The sequence below is a fragment of the Schistocerca nitens genome, chromosome 6, assembly GCF_023898315.1.
Source record: "Schistocerca nitens isolate TAMUIC-IGC-003100 chromosome 6, iqSchNite1.1, whole genome shotgun sequence".
Classification (NCBI taxonomy): domain Eukaryota; kingdom Metazoa; phylum Arthropoda; class Insecta; order Orthoptera; family Acrididae; genus Schistocerca; species Schistocerca nitens.
The window spans coordinates 18,060,286-18,083,658 of record NC_064619.1 but is presented as its reverse complement, the minus strand read 5'-3'; the positions used below and the strand labels follow the sequence as shown (position 1 = coordinate 18,083,658).

The window sequence follows — 23,373 nt, the reverse complement described above, 5'->3', positions numbered from 1 at the left end:
TGCACAATTCAGAAAAGCTCATATTGATACAAAGAATCCAGGTGGTGCAAGTTGTGAAGCAGTCACTGAAGTGAAGCAACTGGATGATCCAACTGTCTCTTAGCCATTGACTGGTGGTGGCCACTACTCTGGACAGACAGCTTGTTGACTGTCACACCTACACAGAAAGCAGCACAGTGGTTGCAGCTTAGCATGTAGATAATGTGACTGGTTTCACAGGGAGCCCTGCCTTTGATAGGATAGGTGATGCTTGTGACCGGACTGGAGTAGGTGATGGTGGAAGGCTGTATGGGACATGTCTTGCATCTAGATCTGTACAGGGGTACGAGCCATAAGGCAAGAGATTAGGAGCAGGGGTTGTGTAGGGATGGATGAGGATATTGTGTAGGTTCAGTGGACGGTGTAATGTCCCCACAGAAAATACCCTCTACCACACACCAATTAATCATTGTCAATCAAACCATCCACATTCATTCACTTTGGAAAAGTATCTGATCTGATTTTCTCGTAACATATGCGGCGACAGCTCGACGACGCCAAAGTATTTTCTAGTGTGTTTATTCTTTGAAATAACAGAGATGCATATATGCATTCTCCATGGTTGTTAGAGTGGTAACTAGGACAGCTTCTGGAGTATCTGTTGAGGGATTGACATGTTTCTGAGAGATACATATTTTGCTTTTCTTCTCGCTAAAGCGAGCCAATTAACATTTGTGCCGCTAGCGGTTTATTTGAAGAGAAAGAGACTGTAAACGGAAAATAATTAAGACGTGGAATCACCGGAGATCTGGACATGTAATGGAGATGGATTGAATACACAATTTCCTTCATAAATAAGGTTTGTGACTTTTTTGTTCTGGAGTGAATGAACAAATGAGTTTTTTCTGAATCATTTGATGATCACGTTGGCCCTGTAATTAGTGGGAAGTTTCAGCTGTGTCGAAGAGAGCCTGCAATCACTGAGTCTGTGTTAAATCGTCCAAAAAGGCTTCGTACACATCTGGAATTCACAATCTTTCGTAAAAGGAACAAATTGTCCACACGATTGATTCTTCCGACTGAATGCAGTGTTTAACAATGTTAAAACAGCAGAATACCACTGTGGGAGGGGTAAGAATAATAATGGGTAGGACATCCCTCATTTCAGAGTAAGACCTTATTTACGTCTTTTACCCTCCACCATGGCTCTTTCCTCCTTCCACATGCGTCACTACAGAAATGTTTCCTTATCTCTAGCCAGAACCCAGTCCCATGCACTGTTTCTGTGATGTTGCTTAGCTCATGGAATCCCCCCAAATGGCCTCACCATCAAATCACCCATCTCTGAATGCAATCCCTCCTTCCACAATGACATCTATCTGTTCAGATTCAGATTCTGCCAGTCCTTAACCATCACAAACATAGTCCTGCAAAACCGTGTCAAGCAATACCTCCTCTCTATCTGTAAAATTATCCTGCTCTCAATCCCAAATCCTTGAATCCCATCTCCCAGACAAACTCTTGCCCTCCAGGAACTACAGCGGCATGCACAACAGCACCTCAAAAAGCTCTCTAACCCATTCACCACCTACTCACACCCTGCACCAACACTATTCACCACCTCTGCAATTCTTCAAGACCTTCCACTAATCATCTCCCAATCCCCCACACCTGCAAACCCTGCCTCACTGTTCTCCTACATTCACCTTACACTCAGAAATCCCCTTCCACCACCAAACAGAAACAAGATTTTCAATCATCCCGAAACACCGTCATGAACCTTCTTCCAAAAGCCTTAGCCCCACAGCAGTATAAATCCTTTCCAAAGGTCTTACCTTTTGCACCTTTATTCCTTCTCACAGTCCACACAGTGGAAACATTTTTCACCTCAAACCCTATTAATCAGACTTAACCCAAAACCATTACTGAAATCTGACTGACTCAGTCCACTTCTCCACCCAACTGTGAACCATCCTCCTTGCCCCTAAATCACCCCCTGTTAACTTTTCAGAATTTTCTACCTAGAACCTTGCCTTATCATTCCCCAAATCCCTCGACATGGAAACCAATGGCACATCCACAGAAAGAACTCCAATCCACCACCTGAAAACTGAGCCTGACCTTATAATCCTACCTGCCAACAAAGACTCCAAAAACTGTGTTTACGAATTACAGGGAATACCTGGAAAAGTTCTCTGCTAGCTGTCAGATACCTACCCTGCCAAAGTAATACCTACCCTGCCAAAGTAATACCATTCCTGAAATCCAGAAGGATCTCCAATCCCTCCTCATATCCTTAGATTGATCCCAGAACCTCTCTCCTGAGTCTATGAGTCTACTTCTCATCTTCACCACTCCCCACTGTCCTACTTTCTGAGTAGGACTGCAGCCAGTTACTGTGTCCCCACAGAGAGAATCTTTGCTCAACCATTTCCCCCACTGACTCTTCATAAATCGTGTTCCTTTACCACCTGGTGTCCAGCTCGTCAGTGCCGATACCACCTCCCTCTACACTGACATCCCCTGTGGTCTCATGGCCTTGCCCCTATTAAGTACCACTTTTCCGAATGCCCAAATGACTCCAAATCTACAACGTCCTTTCTGGTTGCCATGACGTAATATGTCCTCACTCACAATTAATTATCCTTTGAAGGCATCACCAAAACCATGGTACAGCAATAGGCACCTGAACGGCACCATCATATGCCAACCTATTCATGGGCCACCTAGAGGAATCTTTCTTAACCAATCAGAATCCCAAACAGCTCAACTGGTTCAGATTCATTGATGACACCTTTATGATTAGGACAGTTAGTGAGGACATCCTATCCACATTCCTCCAGAACCTCTAAACCTTCACCCCAATACCTTCACCTGGTCTTCCTTACCCCAACAAAGCCACCTTCCTCTAAGTTGACCTCCAACTCCAGAATAGCTATGTCAGTACCTCTGTCCATATCAAACATACCTATAACCACCAATACCTGCACTCTGACAGCTGCCAACCATTTCATACCAAGAAATCTGTTCTGTACCGCCTAGACACCAAACGTCATTGAATCTGTAGTGATGAGCGGTCCCTTCCCTAATATGCCAAGTGTCTTGGACCAAACAGTTGCTGAATGTGCTGCCCAACACTATGAGCTTCGCTTCAATGACTGCCTCACAGCCAGTGCCATCTGGATTCTTCCTACAAACATCAGATTTTATTAACTGCACGGGTGGAAACTCTTCCTACAACATATCCTTTGTTCCGATAATCCGATTGGTCTCAACCTTCGCTAGTCCCTTCCTCTACATGCCTACCACCTTCCCCGCTCCCATGCACTACACACCCCTTCTATCCCACAATCCCACAAATGCACCTACTTATCTTTTCCCCTTCTCTACTTCTCTCCTCTCCCTTACACTCCATGCCCCCTCCCTATTCCAGCCTTCTGACTGCATGTAGCAGCCCATCCTGTCCCCTGCAAGCTCCCACAGGCAGCACAGCATCTGCCACCACTGCTATCCTGCTATTCTTCCCCTCCCCGTCCCATGCTGCGTCCTTACCCCACCCGTCCCATGCTGCGTCCTTACCCCCGCACCCATCCCAGCAGATTCTGTGTGCATCACATGCAGTCGCAGTCTGTCGTCATGCCCCAGAGCCCAGAGGCTGTGGCCAATTGTTTGCAAGTTGTGCTTGTGGCAATGTGTTTGTGTTTTCTGCCCCAACACCCAGAGACTGTAGCCAAGTGTTTGCAAGTCGTGCTTGTGTTTTGTATTTCAGAAGAGGGACTTTTATGTTGGAAAGTTTAAATGTTTAACAATCATTTTCATTATGGCTGTGTGTGACTCAGTGCATCCTCTATGTGGTGGGTAACAATCTAGCCTTTTAATTTTGTTGTAGGTAGCCTAGTAAGGGATACCTATTCCTCAAACAGTTAAACAAGTAGTATTCCTTATTGACCATACAACTATAGGCCAGGAACTCATGATGCACTATCCCATTGTAATCAAAGAAAACAGTGAGAAGAACCATCACATGTGATTGAGCTTGACGAACTTTTTATCGGCTTGGCTCTTCAGGCAGTTTCCAGTGGGACAAATGGGAATTTGTTTCGACCTCATACTCATATACCCATGTTTCATAACCTGCTATTACTTTCTTTAGAAGTTCTGGTTCAATGTTGACTTCATTCAGCATTTCCTGAGCAGTTTCTAAGTGATATTGTTTTGGTCGATATTCAACAATTTTGGAAGGTTTGCTGCTACACATTTCATGCCCAGAACATGCAAAACATTACTTTGCTCGAGCCAAAGGATATGCCAACATCACCACCTTTCTGATAGTGCTCTGGCAATTTTCCAGAACCATTTTCTTTACTTCTTCCACACTGTTGTCAGTAACTGATGTGCTAAGGCATCCAGGGTGTTTGTCGTTGAAAGTCTTCTCAATCCTCTTTGAAATGTTTAAACTCTTGTCTTACTCAGAGTTGACTTGCCAAAAGCCACAGCCAACATTTTGAATGTCGTGTTGCACTTTATCCCATTTTTCAAGCAAGATTTAAAGCAAACTCTTTGACCCACCTTTATCAAAAGTAAAAATTCACTGAGAACTTGAAAACAAATCAAACTTGTTCGACTGTCACCAATAAAACAAATACTGAAAACAGCTGCAAATGCAAACATACATCAGGAACACATTTATCAGCAAGATAAAAAAATAAAATAAAATAAAAAATTTAAATAATGAAAATCAGATACATAAAGGCCGCAAAATAAAAAAAAAATCCCATTACATTCTGATCACACCTCATAAGCTGTGGACTGTCCTTCCAAGCTTGGCAAAAGCTGTCCAGCTTAATAGAATTTAGTACCCAGTTGCTGAGTTTGTTATATAGCATGACTCTTGAAATCTGAGCACCTGCTATGTAACGAGGGCCAGTTTCTACTATCTCCAGAGATTGTAATTTACACTCCCACATATCCTTTTATTGTGCTAACTATGACTCCACCCATGTTAGCTCCCCCTCAGCCTTTTTCTGCCCTTCTACCTTCTTTGAACTGTAGTGCAAAACATTTAGTGATGCACTATCTCTGACCTCCCAATCCCTCCAATGCCTCTTTCTGCAGAATTTCCACCATCCTTCTGTACACCTTTGTCCACCTTTTGAATCTATTAACTCTTTTGCCCCTGGAAGATAAAAATTATGATTCCACGAGCAAGAAATATTGTTTTTTATTCATTTATGAATGTTTCTCCAAGCTGCACTGGAGAAAGCTTCACAAAATAGACCATAAATAGTTGGGTACATTTGAGGCAAAAGATCAGTATGAAAACTGAAATTACACGACTTTTTCATGATGAGAGGTATGAAAATCGAAGTGTTATCACATATGGAAAAAAAGCTACACAAAAATTTAATTTTGGTTTAATTTGTTGTTTTGTTTAATGCAAATGTGATGCTACATGATAGAGGCAGTTAAAAGTTTTTAACAATATCATATTGCCCAACATAATTGTCTCAGAGTCCGAGACCTGATCAGTACAGAGTTTGCACTGAAGATTGCTGTTGAGATTGTGTAAATACAGATAATTATTATTCTGCTGCACTAAGAGAGTGGACTAATGGGCTCTTTTGGTGTTTTAATTACTACCTGTTATGTCTGGAGATCAAGGCTAAGTTGCATTGAGGAATTACACACATTTGATGCACACAAACATTGTTAGGCTACAATTTCAGAGATATCTGTAAAGAGAATATGTGAAATAAAGGAACTGGTTAAAGTGTACATAATTTGATAGACTGATTTTTTTTGTATGACACACAATTACATTACACAGCTTCAATACTATTTTGTTATCAAAGGTTTGATACCCTATATCAGGGTGGCCATGAATTCGGCCCATGACTTGGTACGAGTGCTGTAACACACAGCTTTGCTGCACATTTTCCCCACCGGTATGGCACGCTGAACATGAAAAGGTGGAAACTGTGAATGTTACACATTTAAATGGCAGTGCAGGTGCACTGCCTGCGACTTGGTTTTACATTTCATATTTTTCATGAACAAAGACCACAATTAAAACCACTTTTCAGTACTATTTAATAATTTTTGGTGTGCTGAAGACATAATATAGTTTTTATCTGGAGCAAACTGTTGGCATACACACAGAGACAGACAATTTCACAGATTTTCGCATTCACGTTGCCATGTAACTGTAACTGCAAAACTGTGGTAATCTTCTCTTGTGCAACTGCAAAACAGATACTGAGAGTTCTCATCCCTTTCTTCTGACAATGTTACGAGGGCTATCAATAAAGTACATTACATTTTGGAATTAAAAATAAATAAAGCACTGGAATTTTTTTTTATTATATACAGATGAAAGCCACACTTAAATACTACTTTTCTACATAGTTGCTATTTAAATTAAGGCACTTATCGTAGCGATGGACGAGCTTGGAAATTCCTTCGTCGTAAAATTCGGCCGCCATCGTCTTCAACCACGTGGTTACCTCTTTCGGGACAGAAAAGATGTGATTTTTGTGGATTTCCTGGAAAGAGGCACTACAATAAACTCTCAAAGGTATTGCCAAACTCTGCACAACCTCAGAAGAGCAATACAGAACAAGCACAGGGAAAGTTGGGCTCAAAGATCTTGCTGATTCGCGACAACGCCCGGGCCCACACGGCAAATGTCACTCGTGAAGTTCTCGAATCTTTTAAGTGGGAGTTGTTTCCTCATCCGCCGTACAGTCCCGACCTGGCACCGAGCGACTTCCACTTATTCCCAGCAATGAAGAAGTAGTTGGCTATGCAGCGTTTTGATGACGATGCACAGCTTCAAGGAGACGTAACCATGTGGTTGAAGGCCCAGGCGGCCGAATTTTACGACGAAAGGAATTTCCAAGCTCGTCCATCGCTACAATAAGTGCCTTAATTTAAATGGCAACTATGTAGAAAAGTAGTATTTAAGTGTGGCTTTCATCTGTATATAATAAAAAAAAATTCCAATACTTTATTTATTTTTAATTCCAAAACGTAATGTACTTTGTGTATAGCCCTCGTATAAAAGGATAGTCTGTTACCATATAGCAGAGATGATGAGCCACAGACAGGCACAACAAAGATACTAATAAACACATAAGCTTTTGGTGAGAAAGCCTTCTTCTGAAACATGTTGTTGTTGTTGAGGTCTTCAGTCCTGAGACTGATTTGATGCAGCTCTCCATGCTAATCTATCTTGTGCAAGCTCCTTCATCTCCCAGTACCTACTGCAACCTACATCCTTCTGAATCTGCTTAGTGTATTCATCTCTTGGTCTCCCTCTACAATTTTCACCCTTCAAGCTGGCCTCCAATGCTAAATTTGTGATCCCTTGATGCCTCAGGACATGTCCTACCAACCGATCCCTTCTTCTTGTCAAGTTGTGCCACAAACTTCTCTTCTCCCCAATCCTATTCAATACCTCCTCATTAGTTACGTGATCTACCCATCTAATCTTCAGCATTCTTCTGTAGCACCACATTTCGAAAGCTTCTATTCTCTTCTTGTCTAAATTATTTATCGTCCATGTTTCACTTCCATACATGGCTACACTCTATACAAATACGTTCAGAAATGACTTCCTGACACTTAAATCTATACTTGATGTGAACAAGTTTCTCTTCTTCAGAAACGCTTTCCTTGCCATTGCCAGTCTACATTTTATATCCTCTCTACTTCGACCATCATCAGTTATTTTGCTCCCCAAATAGCAAAACTCCTTTACTACTTTTAAGTGTCTCATTTCCTAATCTAATTCCCTCAGCATCACCCGACTTAATTTGACTACATTCCATTATCCTCGTTTTACTTTTGTTGACGTTCATCTTATATCCTCCTTTCAAGACACTGTCCATTCTGTTCAACTGCTCTTCCAAGTCCTTTGCTGTCTCTGACAGAATTACAATGTCATCGGCGAACCTCAAAGTTCTGTAACCTAAACATTCACACAAACAAAGATCACAATGTGTCTGGCTGCTGAGGCCAGGTGCTCAGTCTGGCCCCAGCAGCCAGAGACAGTTGTTATGTGTGCCTCGGCTGCGTTTGGTGGGCCACATCAAAACCATTAGCGGGCCACATGTTGCCTGCTGGCCACTATTTGCCCATGCCTGTGCTAGGGCATCCAAATCAAAATGGCATGGCCCATTGATAAAGTGGAGTATCATGTGGTAATTTATTTTGTGCACTCAAAGTGGAACAATGCTGCAACAGTCCACAGTGAGTTGGTGGAAATATACAGCAACAATATACCATCATATGACACAGTGGTTAAAAGCCACATACATTTTCAGTGTGGTCAAATAAGTGAATGGTGAAGAATGAATTGGCTGACCGCCTCTCTGCGAAGTACTAGGAATCACAAGAGAAGTGGAGGTCCTGGATCTCCAAGATCACAATTGAGCGGATAGTGCAGAAAAGAAAATTAGCCACGGATCAGTTCTCAACATTATATATGACATTTTGAACATGAGAAAGGTTACTGGCCACTTGGTTCAGTACCTGTTCACATCCGTTCATCCTGAATAGATGCAGCAGCAGGCCAATCCTGATGACTTTTTTAGCCGTCTAATAACTATGGATAATGCTCGACATATGACTATAATACAAAGTAGCAAAGCAAGCATGAGAAACATGAATTCACCACTGCCAAATAAGGTGAAGATGCAACCATCACCAAATAATGTGACACTCAGCATTTTTGGGAAAGACTAGGTGTGGTACTAACAGATCATGTTCAAATGGGGTAAAGGGCCACAGGACCATATCACCAAAATCTCCTGACAAGATTACCAGATTAATTATTTCACATAACTAGAAGACGATGGCAGCATTAATATTGTTATACACTGACTGTAAGCTCCGTATTTATCAGATTTATGCCTACTCAGGAGCAAACTCCTACAGAGATATACTGCCAATGCATCCTGCATTTGTCAACATTCTAAGTGACAGTGTGGTAAGACAATATTGCAGGCAGTTTACCGACAGCTGAAATACTGTGTGTGATAATGACTATAGTGTCTAATTGCTCCTAGTGATAACACAACTGATGGAAAGCAGGTAGCAAGGAAAATAAAATTTACGATAGCTTAAGGACAATGTAAAACACAAACCATGTGAATGGTCAATAGGGTCCTCCACTTTTTACTGTGACAATCTATTAGTTTCCAGTTATAACTAACTCATTACATCATAACAATAGGTTGTAATTATGTTCCCTGTAACATGCAAATATGTAAATTTTCACTGAGCCATTGTTTCACAATATCAGACTTATCTGATCCAGTCCTTTAGATATCTCACACTCTGTTATACAAAACAGTTACCCAATGGCTTGGTTTTCAGAAAGTGTAAGCAAGATGAGTGTCAAGGCAGCTCACATGTGTATTCAAAACAATTATCTGACTGCAACAATGACATTCTTTCATCGGTATGAAGAGGAAGGTGGTAAGCTTCACACTCATGTAACAAACAGAAATGAAACAAGGGAGATACATGCCACAGCAAAATCCAAACAAAAATCCATGCACTGGCCGCACTGTTTTTCCTGTGAAGACCAATTTCAAGCAGACAATCTCTCTCTCTCTCATATTATGAACAGAGATGTAATGAGGGTGATGCATGGACACCAACTAAATAAAGTCCCTGCACTGGTAGTGAACTAATTCTAATGTGAGGACCAAATTCAAGCAGACAGTCTTTGTCAAAATAATCAGGTTCACTGTTTTCTGCAATTAATACGGCATCTTCCTGATAAGTGTTTACTGTGAAAGGAGGCCGTAAATGCTGAGTGTTACTGTCAGACATGGGGAAGCCTCTGAAGGACAATCCAGAAAAAGAAGTGTGGAATGTGAAGTAGAGGCATTATGCTTTTGCACAATACCACACAGACCACATCACACACAGTCACTTGCTACGGTTTGGATGGGAGACCTTTGAGCATTCACCCTACAGTCCCGACTATTCGACTCAGTGCAAGAGAAGCTGATGATGTGATCTAGTTTTTAGATTATTTCTACTTCTTTTTTGTCATCTTAGCTGCTACAGTGATTATGTTAATTTGTATTTGACCACATTTTGAAATGAGATTTTTATCTATGTAACACTTGTTGAACCTGTTGCTATGAATGGATTTTATCAGCTTTATTTCAGTAGTTCATATAAACATATAACTATAATTTTGCTACCATTTGGTTAGCTGTGGTAACCAATGACAAACAAACAGAAAACTGAATAACCACTGCACTTCAAACACTGCTGCTTAAAAAAATAAAAATAGAACACACACACACACACACACACACACACACACACACACACACACACACACACACACAGACAGAGGTCACTCAATGAAACCTGGTTAGTCAACACACTTGGTGACGAAAGTTGTCGCCACATAAACGTCTGCAAACCAATTTTGTAATAGTTGACGGAAAACCCTGTGTGAATTAAGAACACCTGCTTGGGAAAAAAAGCTATTTCAGGGGGAGGAAGGGGGGGGGGGACAAACTCACGGTATATAAGGGGGTTTAACACTGTAGTTCAGCTTTATTTTAACTTCTCTTCTTTATTACAGCACACATACAAACAATGACAATCTCTCTGGAAGCTGTTCACTGACAAATTTGAATAACTGACTTTGTGAGAACAGGTGGGCAAACACAAAAGAACTAAAATAAAAAGGAGAAAGGTGAACAACAGGTAAGTAGAACATGATCAATAAAACGTTGCTCATGTCTCGTATCAGTGATTATGTGGCTAAATGAGAAGTCTTAGTCAAGGTTGCAGCAACTGGTGGACTCTGAACGCTTTTACAATATTGAAACAAGTCCAAATAAAGGTCGCCGACCTTGCTAGCACCTTTGAAATAGGACTGAACTTGTTAAATCTCCAAAACCAATAATGAATGCCCTGTAGTTCTCTAACTGCATCCAACAATCCAAAATCCAGCTGTTATGCTGGTCCCAACAATTTATGCCAAAAATCTGCATGTAAAGGCAAAACAGGCTGAGATTTTAAAGTCAACAGGAAAAAAATTTCCAATTCCTCCGAAACAATGTAATTTACTGTTTTGAATTACACCTCGCCAAGTCTATCATTTTTATTAAAGACTGTACACTTTCTGTATAAAAAAAGTAGCTTTTGTTATCACAAAGGATCACTAAATTCTGCCTTCAGGAATATTAAAAACTTTATATATAAAACACTACCCCCCCCCCCCCCCCCATAGGCCAGGATTTGCTACCAGGTGAGTTGTCAGCTAGCTGACTTGCTGGTTTCGTTAACTCCAAGTCCTTCAATGAAACAGTTTCAACATTCAGGTTTTTCAGCCAATAAGCCTCAGGAACAGAATGCAGGCACTTTAATGGCTATTACTATTTCTGCAAATAGCACTCCCCCGAAAAGTGTGTTTCCTGCCACAACTTTTCTGCAGATTATTTCAAACAGGTGTTGGAACACACTTATGTTCTTAGAAAACTCTATCTTACGCCAGCAGAGTAAACTTTGACCACAAGATGCTTGGTTGGACTGCAGAAGGACCAAACCAGCTCCTCCACCCTGGACAATGTCTCCTTCCACAGGATGCTGGAAACTGGTACTGATGTCATCAGCAGCCAAAAAGATGACCCAGAAATGATTTCTTACAAGACTTCATCAGTGTGAACTCTAAGAAGTACAATTAAGATTAGTGGTTTGTTGCACAGATGAGGGAGAGGTTTTTTTTTTTTTTTTTGGGGGGGGGGGGGGGATTGTTGCTAATATGCATGTGGAGGATGGCAGTATAAGTATTGAAACAACAGCTCCGAAAAGGACAGCAAGGCATGAACAGGGATGCAAAAATTATAGTCAACTGCGAAGTTATTGAGATGGGGTACTGTACACGGTACCAAAACAATGAAAGGGGCAGAGAATTTCTAAGGAAACGCAAACATATAGGGTACAGGAACTAGTGGAGGTTGAGACCAGCAAGGATACAAGACTAAGGAAGGAAACACGTTAGGGTTGCATATCCTTTTAATATTTAGATTATTAAAAATGGGGCATAATTTATGCTGGACAAGGGCAGGAATGCACAGACTACTGAAAGAAACCCTATTGGTATACACCTGAAATTATTTAAGGAATCACAGAAATCTGGATAGCAGGGAGCTTGAGTAAAACTTCTTCCAAACATTAAACTTGAGCCACAATAGCTATGCCTTAATCAACACCACGAAAGTGTTGGAGGAACAGTTCCAGCTGTTCAGAGGAGCCAGTAGTGGTGGGGTATAAAAACAGCATAGAAAGTGAAATAGCTGCCAATGAAGGCCAAATTATGTGGCGAGGGATGAAAATTGCGTAGAACATGAAGTAGCTGTTAATGTTGGATAAGTAACACTGAGCAGCCTCCTCTGCAAGTAAGTAGTCAAACATGCCCCTGTCCATTGTTCCTGTGGACTGTTTGGTTACTTTCAAGCCCACACAGAATCCTGGGCAGTGGTTTCAATAAATACTAGGGATATGATGACTGCTTTCACTAGAGGTCTTCCATTTAATGTGACACGCTAGACCAATGTCAAGACTGGGGTAGGAAAAGCTGGTTGGCTGCATGGCATGAGACAAATTTTCCACTTAGATCTTTCCTGAGGTTATTACTTATGGGTGTTGTTTTGGGGAGCATATTAATCATTTCAGGGTTGTCACATCTCTGGTGGGAGTTTGTGGCTCAGTTGCTGGAGCTATTTTGTAGTGGCATTAAACAATCATTGGTAATGAGATTGCCAATATGACGAATTAAGGGAATGTGTTGAGCTTAATATGCAATGGGGGAAATTATCCAATTACACATACCAGAAGCTTATGAATAGGACTGTTGTGAAAATGTTTAAGGTTGTGGGGAATGAGGATAGTCTGTCTCCACCACAAGTCCAAATGATACAAATGTTATCAATGAAACTGAACTTCATTAAATGTTCAGAAATGTGGATGGTAAGGACAGGTTCCTCTACATGAACCACAAGCAAGTTGCTTACAAGAGTGATACATGAACACCCGTAGTTTTTCTGCAGTTTTCCTTGAAAATGTGATTATCCAATGAGAAGCAGTTACATGTACGTGTGCAGTTTTCTATGCTGAAGATAAAGGATAGGAGACATTTGGACTCAGCTGGATGTTCGCAATGGTGAAACCCAAAAGAAGTGTGGTGAGGGCATGAGAGAGATTGGTGTGATGACAGGAGGAAGCATGAACACAAGAAGCAAGTAGCCTCCTGGTAATGCAATATGAACTGTGGAAAGAGGTTGAAGGAAGTCTTTTACATTGCAAGAATTAAGCTGAGAGCAATGATATTCAAGGTGCATGTCTTCATCTTCTTTTTCTAGTGCCTTTGTCCTGTACTGACACAGTGTCAGCATGGTTATTAATGGAGTTGGTGTGGTTAATTTATTCCGGAAGTGGCGCTTTGTAGCACACAGCCAACAAGAAAAATGGTTCAAATGGCTCTGAGCACTATGGGACTTAACTGCTGAGGTCATAAGTCCCCTAGAACTTAGAACTACTTAAACCTAACTAACCTAAGGACAACACATCCATACCTGAGGCAGGATTCGAACCTGCGACAGTAGCAGTCGCGCGGATTCAGACTTTAGCGCCTAGAACTGTTCAGCCACTCTGGCCCGCGCCAACAAGAAAAATCCTTTCAATGGAAACACAGTCAGAATTAGGTATTCTGTATTCTGACTGGTTGCTGATGATGAAGCCTGCGAAGGGTGGGATTCAACTGAATGATTCTGGTGTGACTAACTATTCAAGTAGGTGCTGGGAAGTCATACTCCACTTGTGGAACAGGGTTGGTGTAAAAAAAACTTAGAGAAAGAGCTGCCATACAGTTCTCAATCAATGACGTGTGATACAGGAGGTAAAATGATTAATAGTTATTACATTTTTTATCATTATTTGTAACCAATTTCATGGCATACTGAAGAAGGCCAACTTTCTGCAGTGAGTATGTGTCTGCACATCAGTCAAGTGGCGCAGTGAACGGTTATGTGCTAACTGATGTTTCCATTCAAACCAATTAAGACAGATTTTATCCTCAAACAAGATGAATTTGTTAATGAAATAAAATATACAGTACAAGTTATTAGGAATTTTTTGTTCAAAAGACTAAATACTTGCAATATATGCTCATAAATTCATACAACTATAACCCATAAAAAAGTAATTAAAAAACACTACAAAGTGACACTTGTAACTGTGACTGTAACGAATGAAAGGTGAAACCAAGTCTTTTGCTTTTAGCAGGAGGATAGTATTTCCTAGTAATCTAAAATATTAAAATACAGAAAGGTCAAAATGAAAGCAGTATTGAGGATGGTGTGCCAATCCAGAGCTTCCACACAATTGTGTTTTACTTAAAGTGAAGTTCAAAGAGACTTATTTTACAGTCTTCAACACAAGATTTTTATATATAATTGGAAGGAGTAAAATCAAGAACTCACAGTCTAGATTACGTATTGGACAGACAAAAGGCATTGAAAACAAGACTGAAGTTTCTGGACAACGTCTTTCTTCAGAGAGCATGCACGCATGCGTATGTGCGTGCGCACGGATGCATGCACTCAGTCAGCCAGCCTAGGAGTTGTAATGGAAAAGTGAATTGTAAGAGACTGTGAAGATGAAGGTATGAGTGTTGAATGAGTGGAAGGAGGGGGAGTGCTTATGATGGGAGCACTAGCAGAGATTCAGGCCAAGAGAACTGGGAGACTCAAATATGCGTTGTAAGAACAATTCCCATCAACATCCTTTCTTTCAGGAGTGCTAGTTCTGCAAGGTTCGCAGGAGAGCTTCTGTAAAGTTTGGAAGGTAGGAGACGAGATACTGGCAGAAGTAAGGCTGTGAGACCGGGCGTGAGTCGTGCTTCGGTAGCTCAGTTGGTAGAGCACTTGCCCGCGAAAGGCAAAGGTCCCGAGTTCGAGTCTCGGTCGGGCACACAGTTTTAATCTGCCAGGAAGTTTCATATCAGCGCACACTCCGCTGCAGAGTGAAAATCTCATTCTGGAAACATCCCCCAGGCTGTGGCTAAGCCATGTCTCCGCTATATCCTTTCTTTCAGGAGTGCTAGTTCTGCAAGGTTCGCAGGAGAGCTTCTGTAAAGTTTGGAAGGTAGGAGACGAGATACTGGCAGAAGTAAGGCTGTGAGACCGGGCGTGAGTCGTGCTTCGGTAGCTCAGTTGGTAGAGCACTTGCCCGCGAAAGGCAAAGGTCCCGAGTTCGAGTCTCGGTCGGGCACACAGTTTTAATCTGCCAGGAAGTTTCATATCAGCGCACACTCCGCTGCAGAGTGAAAATCTCATTCTGGAAACATCCCCCAGGCTGTGGCTAAGCCATGTCTCCGCTATATCCTTTCTTTCAGGAGTGCTAGTTCTGCAAGGTTCGCAGGAGAGCTTCTGTAAAGTTTGGAAGGTAGGAGACGAGATACTGGCAGAAGTAAGGCTGTGAGACCGGGCGTGAGTCGTGCTTCGGTAGCTCAGTTGGTAGAGCACTTGCCCGCGAAAGGCAAAGGTCCCGAGTTCGAGTCTCGGTCGGGCACACAGTTTTAATCTGCCAGGAAGTTTCATATCAGCGCACACTCCGCTGCAGAGTGAAAATCTCATTCTGGAAACATCCCCCAGGCTGTGGCTAAGCCATGTCTCCGCTATATCCTTTCTTTCAGGAGTGCTAGTTCTGCAAGGTTCGCAGGAGAGCTTCTGTAAAGTTTGGAAGGTAGGAGACGAGATACTGGCAGAAGTAAGGCTGTGAGACCGGGCGTGAGTCGTGCTTCGGTAGCTCAGTTGGTAGAGCACTTGCCCGCGAAAGGCAAAGGTCCCGAGTTCGAGTCTCGGTCGGGCACACAGTTTTAATCTGCCAGGAAGTTTCATATCAGCGCACACTCCGCTGCAGAGTGAAAATCTCATTCTGGAAACATCCCCCAGGCTGTGGCTAAGCCATGTCTCCGCTATATCCTTTCTTTCAGGAGTGCTAGTTCTGCAAGGTTCGCAGGAGAGCTTCTGTAAAGTTTGGAAGGTAGGAGACGAGATACTGGCAGAAGTAAGGCTGTGAGACCGGGCGTGAGTCGTGCTTCGGTAGCTCAGTTGGTAGAGCACTTGCCCGCGAAAGGCAAATGTCCCGAGTTCGAGTCTCGGTCGGGCACACAGTTTTAATCTGCCAGGAAGTTTCATATCAGCGCACACTCCGCTGCAGAGTGAAAATCTCATTCTGGAAACATCCCCCAGGCTGTGGCTAAGCCATGTCTCCGCTATATCCTTTCTTTCAGGAGTGCTAGTTCTGCAAGGTTCGCAGGAGAGCTTCTGTAAAGTTTGGAAGGTAGGAGACGAGATACTGGCAGAAGTAAGGCTGTGAGACCGGGCGTGAGTCGTGCTTCGGTAGCTCAGTTGGTAGAGCACTTGCCCGCGAAAGGCAAAGGTCCCGAGTTCGAGTCTCGGTCGGGCACACAGTTTTAATCTGCCAGGAAGTTTCATATCAGCGCACACTCCGCTGCAGAGTGAAAATCTCATTCTGGAAACATCCCCCAGGCTGTGGCTAAGCCATGTCTCCGCTATATCCTTTCTTTCAGGAGTGCTAGTTCTGCAAGGTTCGCAGGAGAGCTTCTGTAAAGTTTGGAAGGTAGCAGACGAGATACTGGCAGAAGTAAGGCTGTGAGACCGGGCGTGAGTCGTGCTTCGGTAGCTCAGTTGGTAGAGCACTTGCCCGCGAAAGGCAAAGGTCCCGAGTTCGAGTCTCGGTCGGGCACACAGTTTTAATCTGCCAGGAAGTTTCATATCAGCGCACACTCCGCTGCAGAGTGAAAATCTCATTCTGGAAACATCCCCCAGGCTGTGGCTAAGCCATGTCTCCGCTATATCCTTTCTTTCAGGAGTGCTAGTTCTGCAAGGTTCGCAGGAGAGCTTCTGTAAAGTTTGGAAGGTAGGAGACGAGATACTGGCAGAAGTAAGGCTGTGAGACCGGGCGTGAGTCGTGCTTCGGTAGCTCAGTTGGTAGAGCACTTGCCCGCGAAAGGCAAAGGTCCCGAGTTCGAGTCTCGGTCGGGCACACAGTTTTAATCTGCCAGGAAGTTTCATATCAGCGCACACTCCGCTGCAGAGTGAAAATCTCATTCTGGAAACATCCCCCAGGCTGTGGCTAAGCCATGTCTCCGCTATATCCTTTCTTTCAGGAGTGCTAGTTCTGCAAGGTTCGCAGGAGAGCTTCTGTAAAGTTTGGAAGGTAGGAGACGAGATACTGGCAGAAGTAAGGCTGTGAGACCGGGCGTGAGTCGTGCTTCGGTAGCTCAGTTGGTAGAGCACTTGCCCGCGAAAGGCAAAGGTCCCGAGTTCGAGTCTCGGTCGGGCACACAGTTTTAATCTGCCAGGAAGTTTCATATCAGCGCACACTCCGCTGCAGAGTGAAAATCTCATTCTGGAAACATCCCCCAGGCTGTGGCTAAGCCATGTCTCCGCTATATCCTTTCTTTCAGGAGTGCTAGTTCTGCAAGGTTCGCAGGAGAGCTTCTGTAAAGTTTGGAAGGTAGGAGACGAGATACTGGCAGAAGTAAGGCTGTGAGACCGGGCGTGAGTCGTGCTTCGGTAGCTCAGTTGGTAGAGCACTTGCCCGCGAAAGGCAAAGGTCCCGAGTTCGAGTCTCGGTCGGGCACACAGTTTTAATCTGCCAGGAAGTTTCATATCAGCGCACACTCCGCTGCAGAGTGAAAATCTCATTCTGGAAACATCCCCCAGGCTGTGGCTAAGCCATGTCTCCGCTATATCCTTTCTTTCAGGAGTGCTAGTTCTGCAAGGTTCGCAGGAGAGCTTCTGTAAAGTTTGGAAGGTAGGAGACGAGATACTGGCAGAAGTAAGGCTGTGAGACCGGGCGTGAGTCGTGCTTCGGTAGCTCAGTTGGTAGAGCACTTGCCCGCGAAAGGCAAAGGTCCCGAGTTCGAGTCTCGGTCGGGCACACAGTTTTAATCTGCCAGGAAGTTTCATATCAGCGCACACTCCGCTGCAGAGTGAAAATCTCATTCTCCCATCAACATAATTCGCAAAATCTGGTATTGTGGTGAGTTGTATTGAGAGGGAAATGGGGAAGGATCCAGATGGCATGGGTTGTGAAGCAGTAGTCTAACATGTGCTCAGCAGCATGATCTGTCTCTATTGGATCAACTCTGCCTATCAGAGGCAGGGCCACCCACATCAACTTGCCAACCCAAATGAATGGCACTACCAAAGCATGGCCAACAGTAGGCTTGACCACTTAGTAGCAGAATACACTGCTGAGTATGACATGTTCAGCTTAAAATGCCATCTGACAATTCATGCCATTTGGATCCTCACCTCCAATACTAGCTTCTCTGAATTAGGAGATAGGTACTGTCCTTACAACATGTCCTTCAATCATGAAATCCTCCTCACTTTAATCTTCATTATCCCCTGCACCAGTCACTTTCCCCTTTCTACTTTTCACTCATTCTATATTCACATTCTTGTATCTGTAGTCTGCATCTTCTTCTGTACTGCCTTCCTTTCCAGGCCACTCCTATACTTAACTGTGCGCCACTCAAAATAACTCCTGCTTTCACCAGTGGCACATTCCTATCTCATTTGCTAACTGCCTTCCCTCCCAGTCTTCAGCCACCCTTCCCTTCATTTACCCACCTCCTTTCTCCCCTTGCCTACTAAACCTGACCTAATCCCCCATTCCAGTTGAGCTGCAGTCAGTAAAAGTGAGTGAGTGAGTGAGAGAGAGAGAGAGAGAGAGAGAGAGAGAGAGAGAGAGAGAGAGAGAGAGCGCGAGTGTGTGTGTGTGTGTGTGTGTGTGTGTGGGGGGGGTTTACCTTTACTCATCCCATTATTTATATTCCACCCAGGACTTCCCATTATCATATATGTTTTGCAAGGCTTCTCTTATCTATTTCTTTTTTCGCTTTATTTCTTTAATAGCACTCTGGAACTCTTGCATTTAATGAACGTGCCTTTTAAATTAATTCAGAAGTGGTCAGAATTTTTTATTTCTGGTTTTTAAATTTAGATTTAATATCTAATAATACCAGTATGCATACTTACACTCTGTCTGTCTTCTACATCTGAAGTTTGTTGCTGGTTCTGACCATTTACCCTAGGCCTTCCTGGAGCTGAAAAGGTGTTCCAACCACTATTCAAACGACCTCTGAAAACATAAATGTAATAGGGAGCAAGTAAGATACATGCATTGCCATCAACAACATTGTTGAAGACAAGAGAAAGAAGACTAAAGCAGTAAAAAACTTTTAAAAAATATGAAGAAATCATCAAGTAACAGCTTTTGCCAACACATGTGAGTTGAAGAACTGCATGTGCAGTCTAAAAGTGCAGAACATGGAAAGAATTATGTCAACTGATTACACAGATCTTCAGGGATAACCAGCTATCAAGCTGAAATATGAAATGAGAATTAATCAAACTATTTCAGTTCACCAAAGTAATTACAGTCCTATAGTTAGCTTCCTCAAATAAATAGGAGTCCGTATCTCAATATGCGTGTAAAATTTTAAAGTGTGGACTGCATTGAAGTTGCTCTAAACCCAACAACTGCTGCTGCAAGATGTACCTTCCAAGCACAAAATCTTAACTCCCCATCACTTATTCAGGCACAACCAGATACAGTGTGAGTATAAAGTGTTTCCTTGATTTAAAAAAAAAAAAAAAAAAATATTTCTATGGGGCTATGTTAGATAGAGCTATGTGGTTTGCTGTAAATGATGGCTTAACTGGCAGAGTTCTTTATGGATATAATTCCACATGTGCTTCATTTGTTGCCCACAGAACGTCTGAATAATACTCTTATTTCACTCCATGCCTTTGCCAATGTCTCTCCTGTCACAGCCTTTACAACATCTCGTATTCGTGCTGTAAGAGCCAGCACATCATGAATTGGTGAACTGAACACTTTATAATAAACATAACCCCACAAAAAGATCAAGAAGGGTTATTCTGGTGTACATGGTGGCCATGACCCCTGTATCTCCAGCATGTTGGGGCTGAATGGATCTACAACTTTTTTGTGGTTCTAATAAGTGTTATAAAAACCGTCTTATGTTGCAAGGAACAATGTATTTACTCATTGATGACAGTTTCAGACAGTTTGTCCACTATCAACACAAGCATAAGTTTGTGTCTTGCATTACATCAGTCATACAAGTGGAAAATTGGCCACGGAATCAACAACTGCGATATTAGATAACATGGCCTCCACATGTGCTCCTCGGTGTATGATTGATGTGATGCAAGACTAACACTTGTGGCTGATTTGACAGTGGAAAACAAGTCTGAAATCTAGAGTGAAATTTTCACTCTACAGCGGAGTGTGCGCTGATATGAAACTTCCTGGCAGATTAAAACTGTGAGCCGGGCCGAGACTCGAACTCGGGACCTTTGCCTTTTGCGGGCAAGTGCTCTACCAACTGAGCTACCCAAGCACGACTCACGTCCTGCCCTCACAGTTTTACTTCTGCAGTTTCATATCAGTGCACAATCTGCTGTAGAGTGAAAATTTCATTCTGGAAACATGCCCCAGGCTGTGGCTAAGCCATGTCTCTGCAATATCCTTTCTTTCAGGATTGCTAGTTCTGCAAGGTTTGCAGGAGAGCTTCTGTAAAATTTGGAAGGTAGGAGACGAGGGACTGGCAGAAGTAAAGCTGTGAGGACAGGGCGTGAGTCGTGTTTGGGCAGCTCAGTTGGTAGAGCACTTGCCCACGAAAGGCAAAGGTCCTGAGTTTGAGTCTCAGTCCGGCACACAGTTTTTATCTGCCAGGAAGTTTTAAGTCTGAAATCGGTCATCGAAAAATAAAGATTCTTCCTGTGCAATTTAAGACAGTTTTCGTAACAGCTATTGGTGGCCTCGATGTTGGACTGTCTCTACCAACCTACCGGTCTGGAAAGGTTTCACACAAGAAATGGCAGACAAACAACTCCCAGGTTATTGTGTTGTGCAATGTGCACATGTTGAAGTGTATCCATAAAAACTTCTAGAGTTGAACTATCATTTACAAAAAAGTGCTGCAAGGTAGCAAATTATCACGAGTTGTCACCCTGAATTGAAAGTGTAGCTTGCCGTGGAGCCGGGAGGAGAGCAAATGTTAGCTCTCATGCTGGCACAGCTGGCGATGGCTACTGAGCCCAGCGAGTGGTGTATTTGTGTAATGCTGCATGCAATACGTTATACATATTTTCTATGAATCTGAAGTAGTACTATTAAATATAAATCAATCTTTTTCATACTTAGTGTACCAAATTCTACAGATAATAGAACCATACTGCTACAATTTCAAATCAATAACTTCAAATTCTGATGGTGGCAGGTGTAAAATACAGGGAGCAAAAGGCTATTTACAATTTGTACAGAAACTAGATGGCAGTTATAAAGGGTCGAGGGGCACGAAAGGGAAGCAGTGGTTGGGAAGGGAGTGAGACAGGGTTGTAGCCTCTCCCCGATGTTATTCAATCTGTATATTGAGCAAGCAGTAAAGGAAACAAAAGAAAAATTCGGAGTAGGTATTAAAATCCATGGAGAAGAAATAAAAACTTTAAGGTTCACCGACGACATTGTAATTCTGTCAGAGACAGCAAAGGACTTGGAAGAGCAGTTGAACGGAATGGACAGTGTCTTGAAGGAAGGATACAAGATGAACATCAACAAAAGCAAAACGAGGATAATGGAATGTAGTCGAATTAAGTCGGGTGATGCTGAGGGAATTAGATTAGGAAATGAGACACTTGTAGTAAAGGAGTTTTGTTATTTGGGGAGCAAAATAACTGATGATGGTCGAAGTAGAGAGGATATAAAATGTAGACTGGCAATGGCAAGGAAAGCGTTTCTGAAGAAGAGAAATTTGTTAACATCGAGTATAGATTTAAGTGTCAGGAAGTCATTTCTGAAAGTATTTGTATGGAGTGTAGCCATGTATGGAAGTGAAACATGGTCGATTAACAGTTTGGACAAGGAGAGAATAGAAGCTTTCAAAATGTGGTGCTACAGAAGAATGCTGAAGATCAGATGGGTAGATCACATTACTAATGAGGAGGTATTGAATAGCATTGGGGAGGAGTATGTGGCACAACTTGACTATAGGAAGGGATCAGTTGGTAGGACACATTCTGAGGCATCAAGGGATCACCAATTTAGTATTGGAGGGCAACGTGGAGGGTAAAAATCGTAGAGGGAGACCAAGAGATGAATACACTAAACAGATTCAGAAGGATGTAGGCTGCAGTACGTACTGGGAGATGAAGCAGCTTGCACAGGATAGAGTAGCATGGAGAGCTGCATCAAACCAGTCTCAGGACTGAGGACCACAACAACAACAACTTCAATACTTTCAGAGATATAAATTTTTACCTAAAACACACAATAATCTTGCTGGCATTGCGAAACTGAGTTAGGGACTGTAACATATTCATCTATAGTATCAATTAAAACTATAACCAAGAGGATAGGTTCACATAATCTACATTTCTGGAACTTTCTTTAGTTTCACTGCCACATATTTCTGATGTAATTAATAGTACATTGGAAAATTGTTATTTAATTGTGTTTTGATTGTGTTTTTTGGAGAGACAGAGAGTGAATGGAGGTCATACGTAAAGTGAGAATGTGATATTTCATTAAAACTGTGTAAAAGTAAGTGTGAGAAAGTAGTTGTGTAATAGGGGAATTTGTGACATGTCAGAGTGAGCTTGATTTTGTAAAAGGCAGTCAGAAGGGGCACTGAGTATTAAATTTGTTAGTAATTCATTTAGTGGAAAGGAGTCTTATTTTGTTTTCATTAAATTTTATTTAGTTCCGAAATTACAAAAGTTCTAGTCTGAATTACTTGTGGTAATCTGATTCGCTGGCATTAGAAATACAGCACATATAGAAGTGCTCAAGATGATCTGATTGGCTGCTTAACATACTAGCCAGTAGGAATTCAGAATTTCATGCGCATTTGAGTAGTGCTTGATGCCTCAGATCTATGAGTCAATGTAGTCACTGTCTTCTGGAAACCGCCTATGTTCAATCACTCTCACTAAATTTGTACCAAAATGAAGAAATCTACACGTTTGATAGGTTTTCACGCAGTTGATCAAAACTGAGTATTTTGAGAAAGTTTGAGATTTGTGAGTGGTTTATTTTGGGAGATTTTGCATGTGAACATTTCAAGTCGTACATAAACTCCATGTAGCTTGTTTCGTGCAAATTATGAGACATATTATTGCAAATGTTTCTTCGCAAGAAGGCTACTGAATGACTGAACGTGTTAATTCGCAAGTGGTTGTGGGTCAGTGACTGTTTAGGATATTTAAAATATCTGGTCAGACTAAATATCTT

General features: G+C 42.3%; 1 protein-coding gene across 2 annotated transcripts in view; it reads right to left on the bottom strand.

The window, feature by feature from the left end:
* LOC126262202 (optineurin) overlaps nucleotides 1-23,373 on the bottom strand; it is a 125,613-nt gene that overhangs the window by 22,056 nt on the left and 80,184 nt on the right. For both annotated transcript variants that reach the window (XM_049958622.1, XM_049958621.1), the window contains exon 11: nucleotides 19,092-19,194. In XM_049958622.1, coding sequence (XP_049814579.1) covers nucleotides 19,092-19,194 — 103 coding nt within the window. The remainder of the gene's footprint in view (nucleotides 1-19,091; nucleotides 19,195-23,373) is intronic.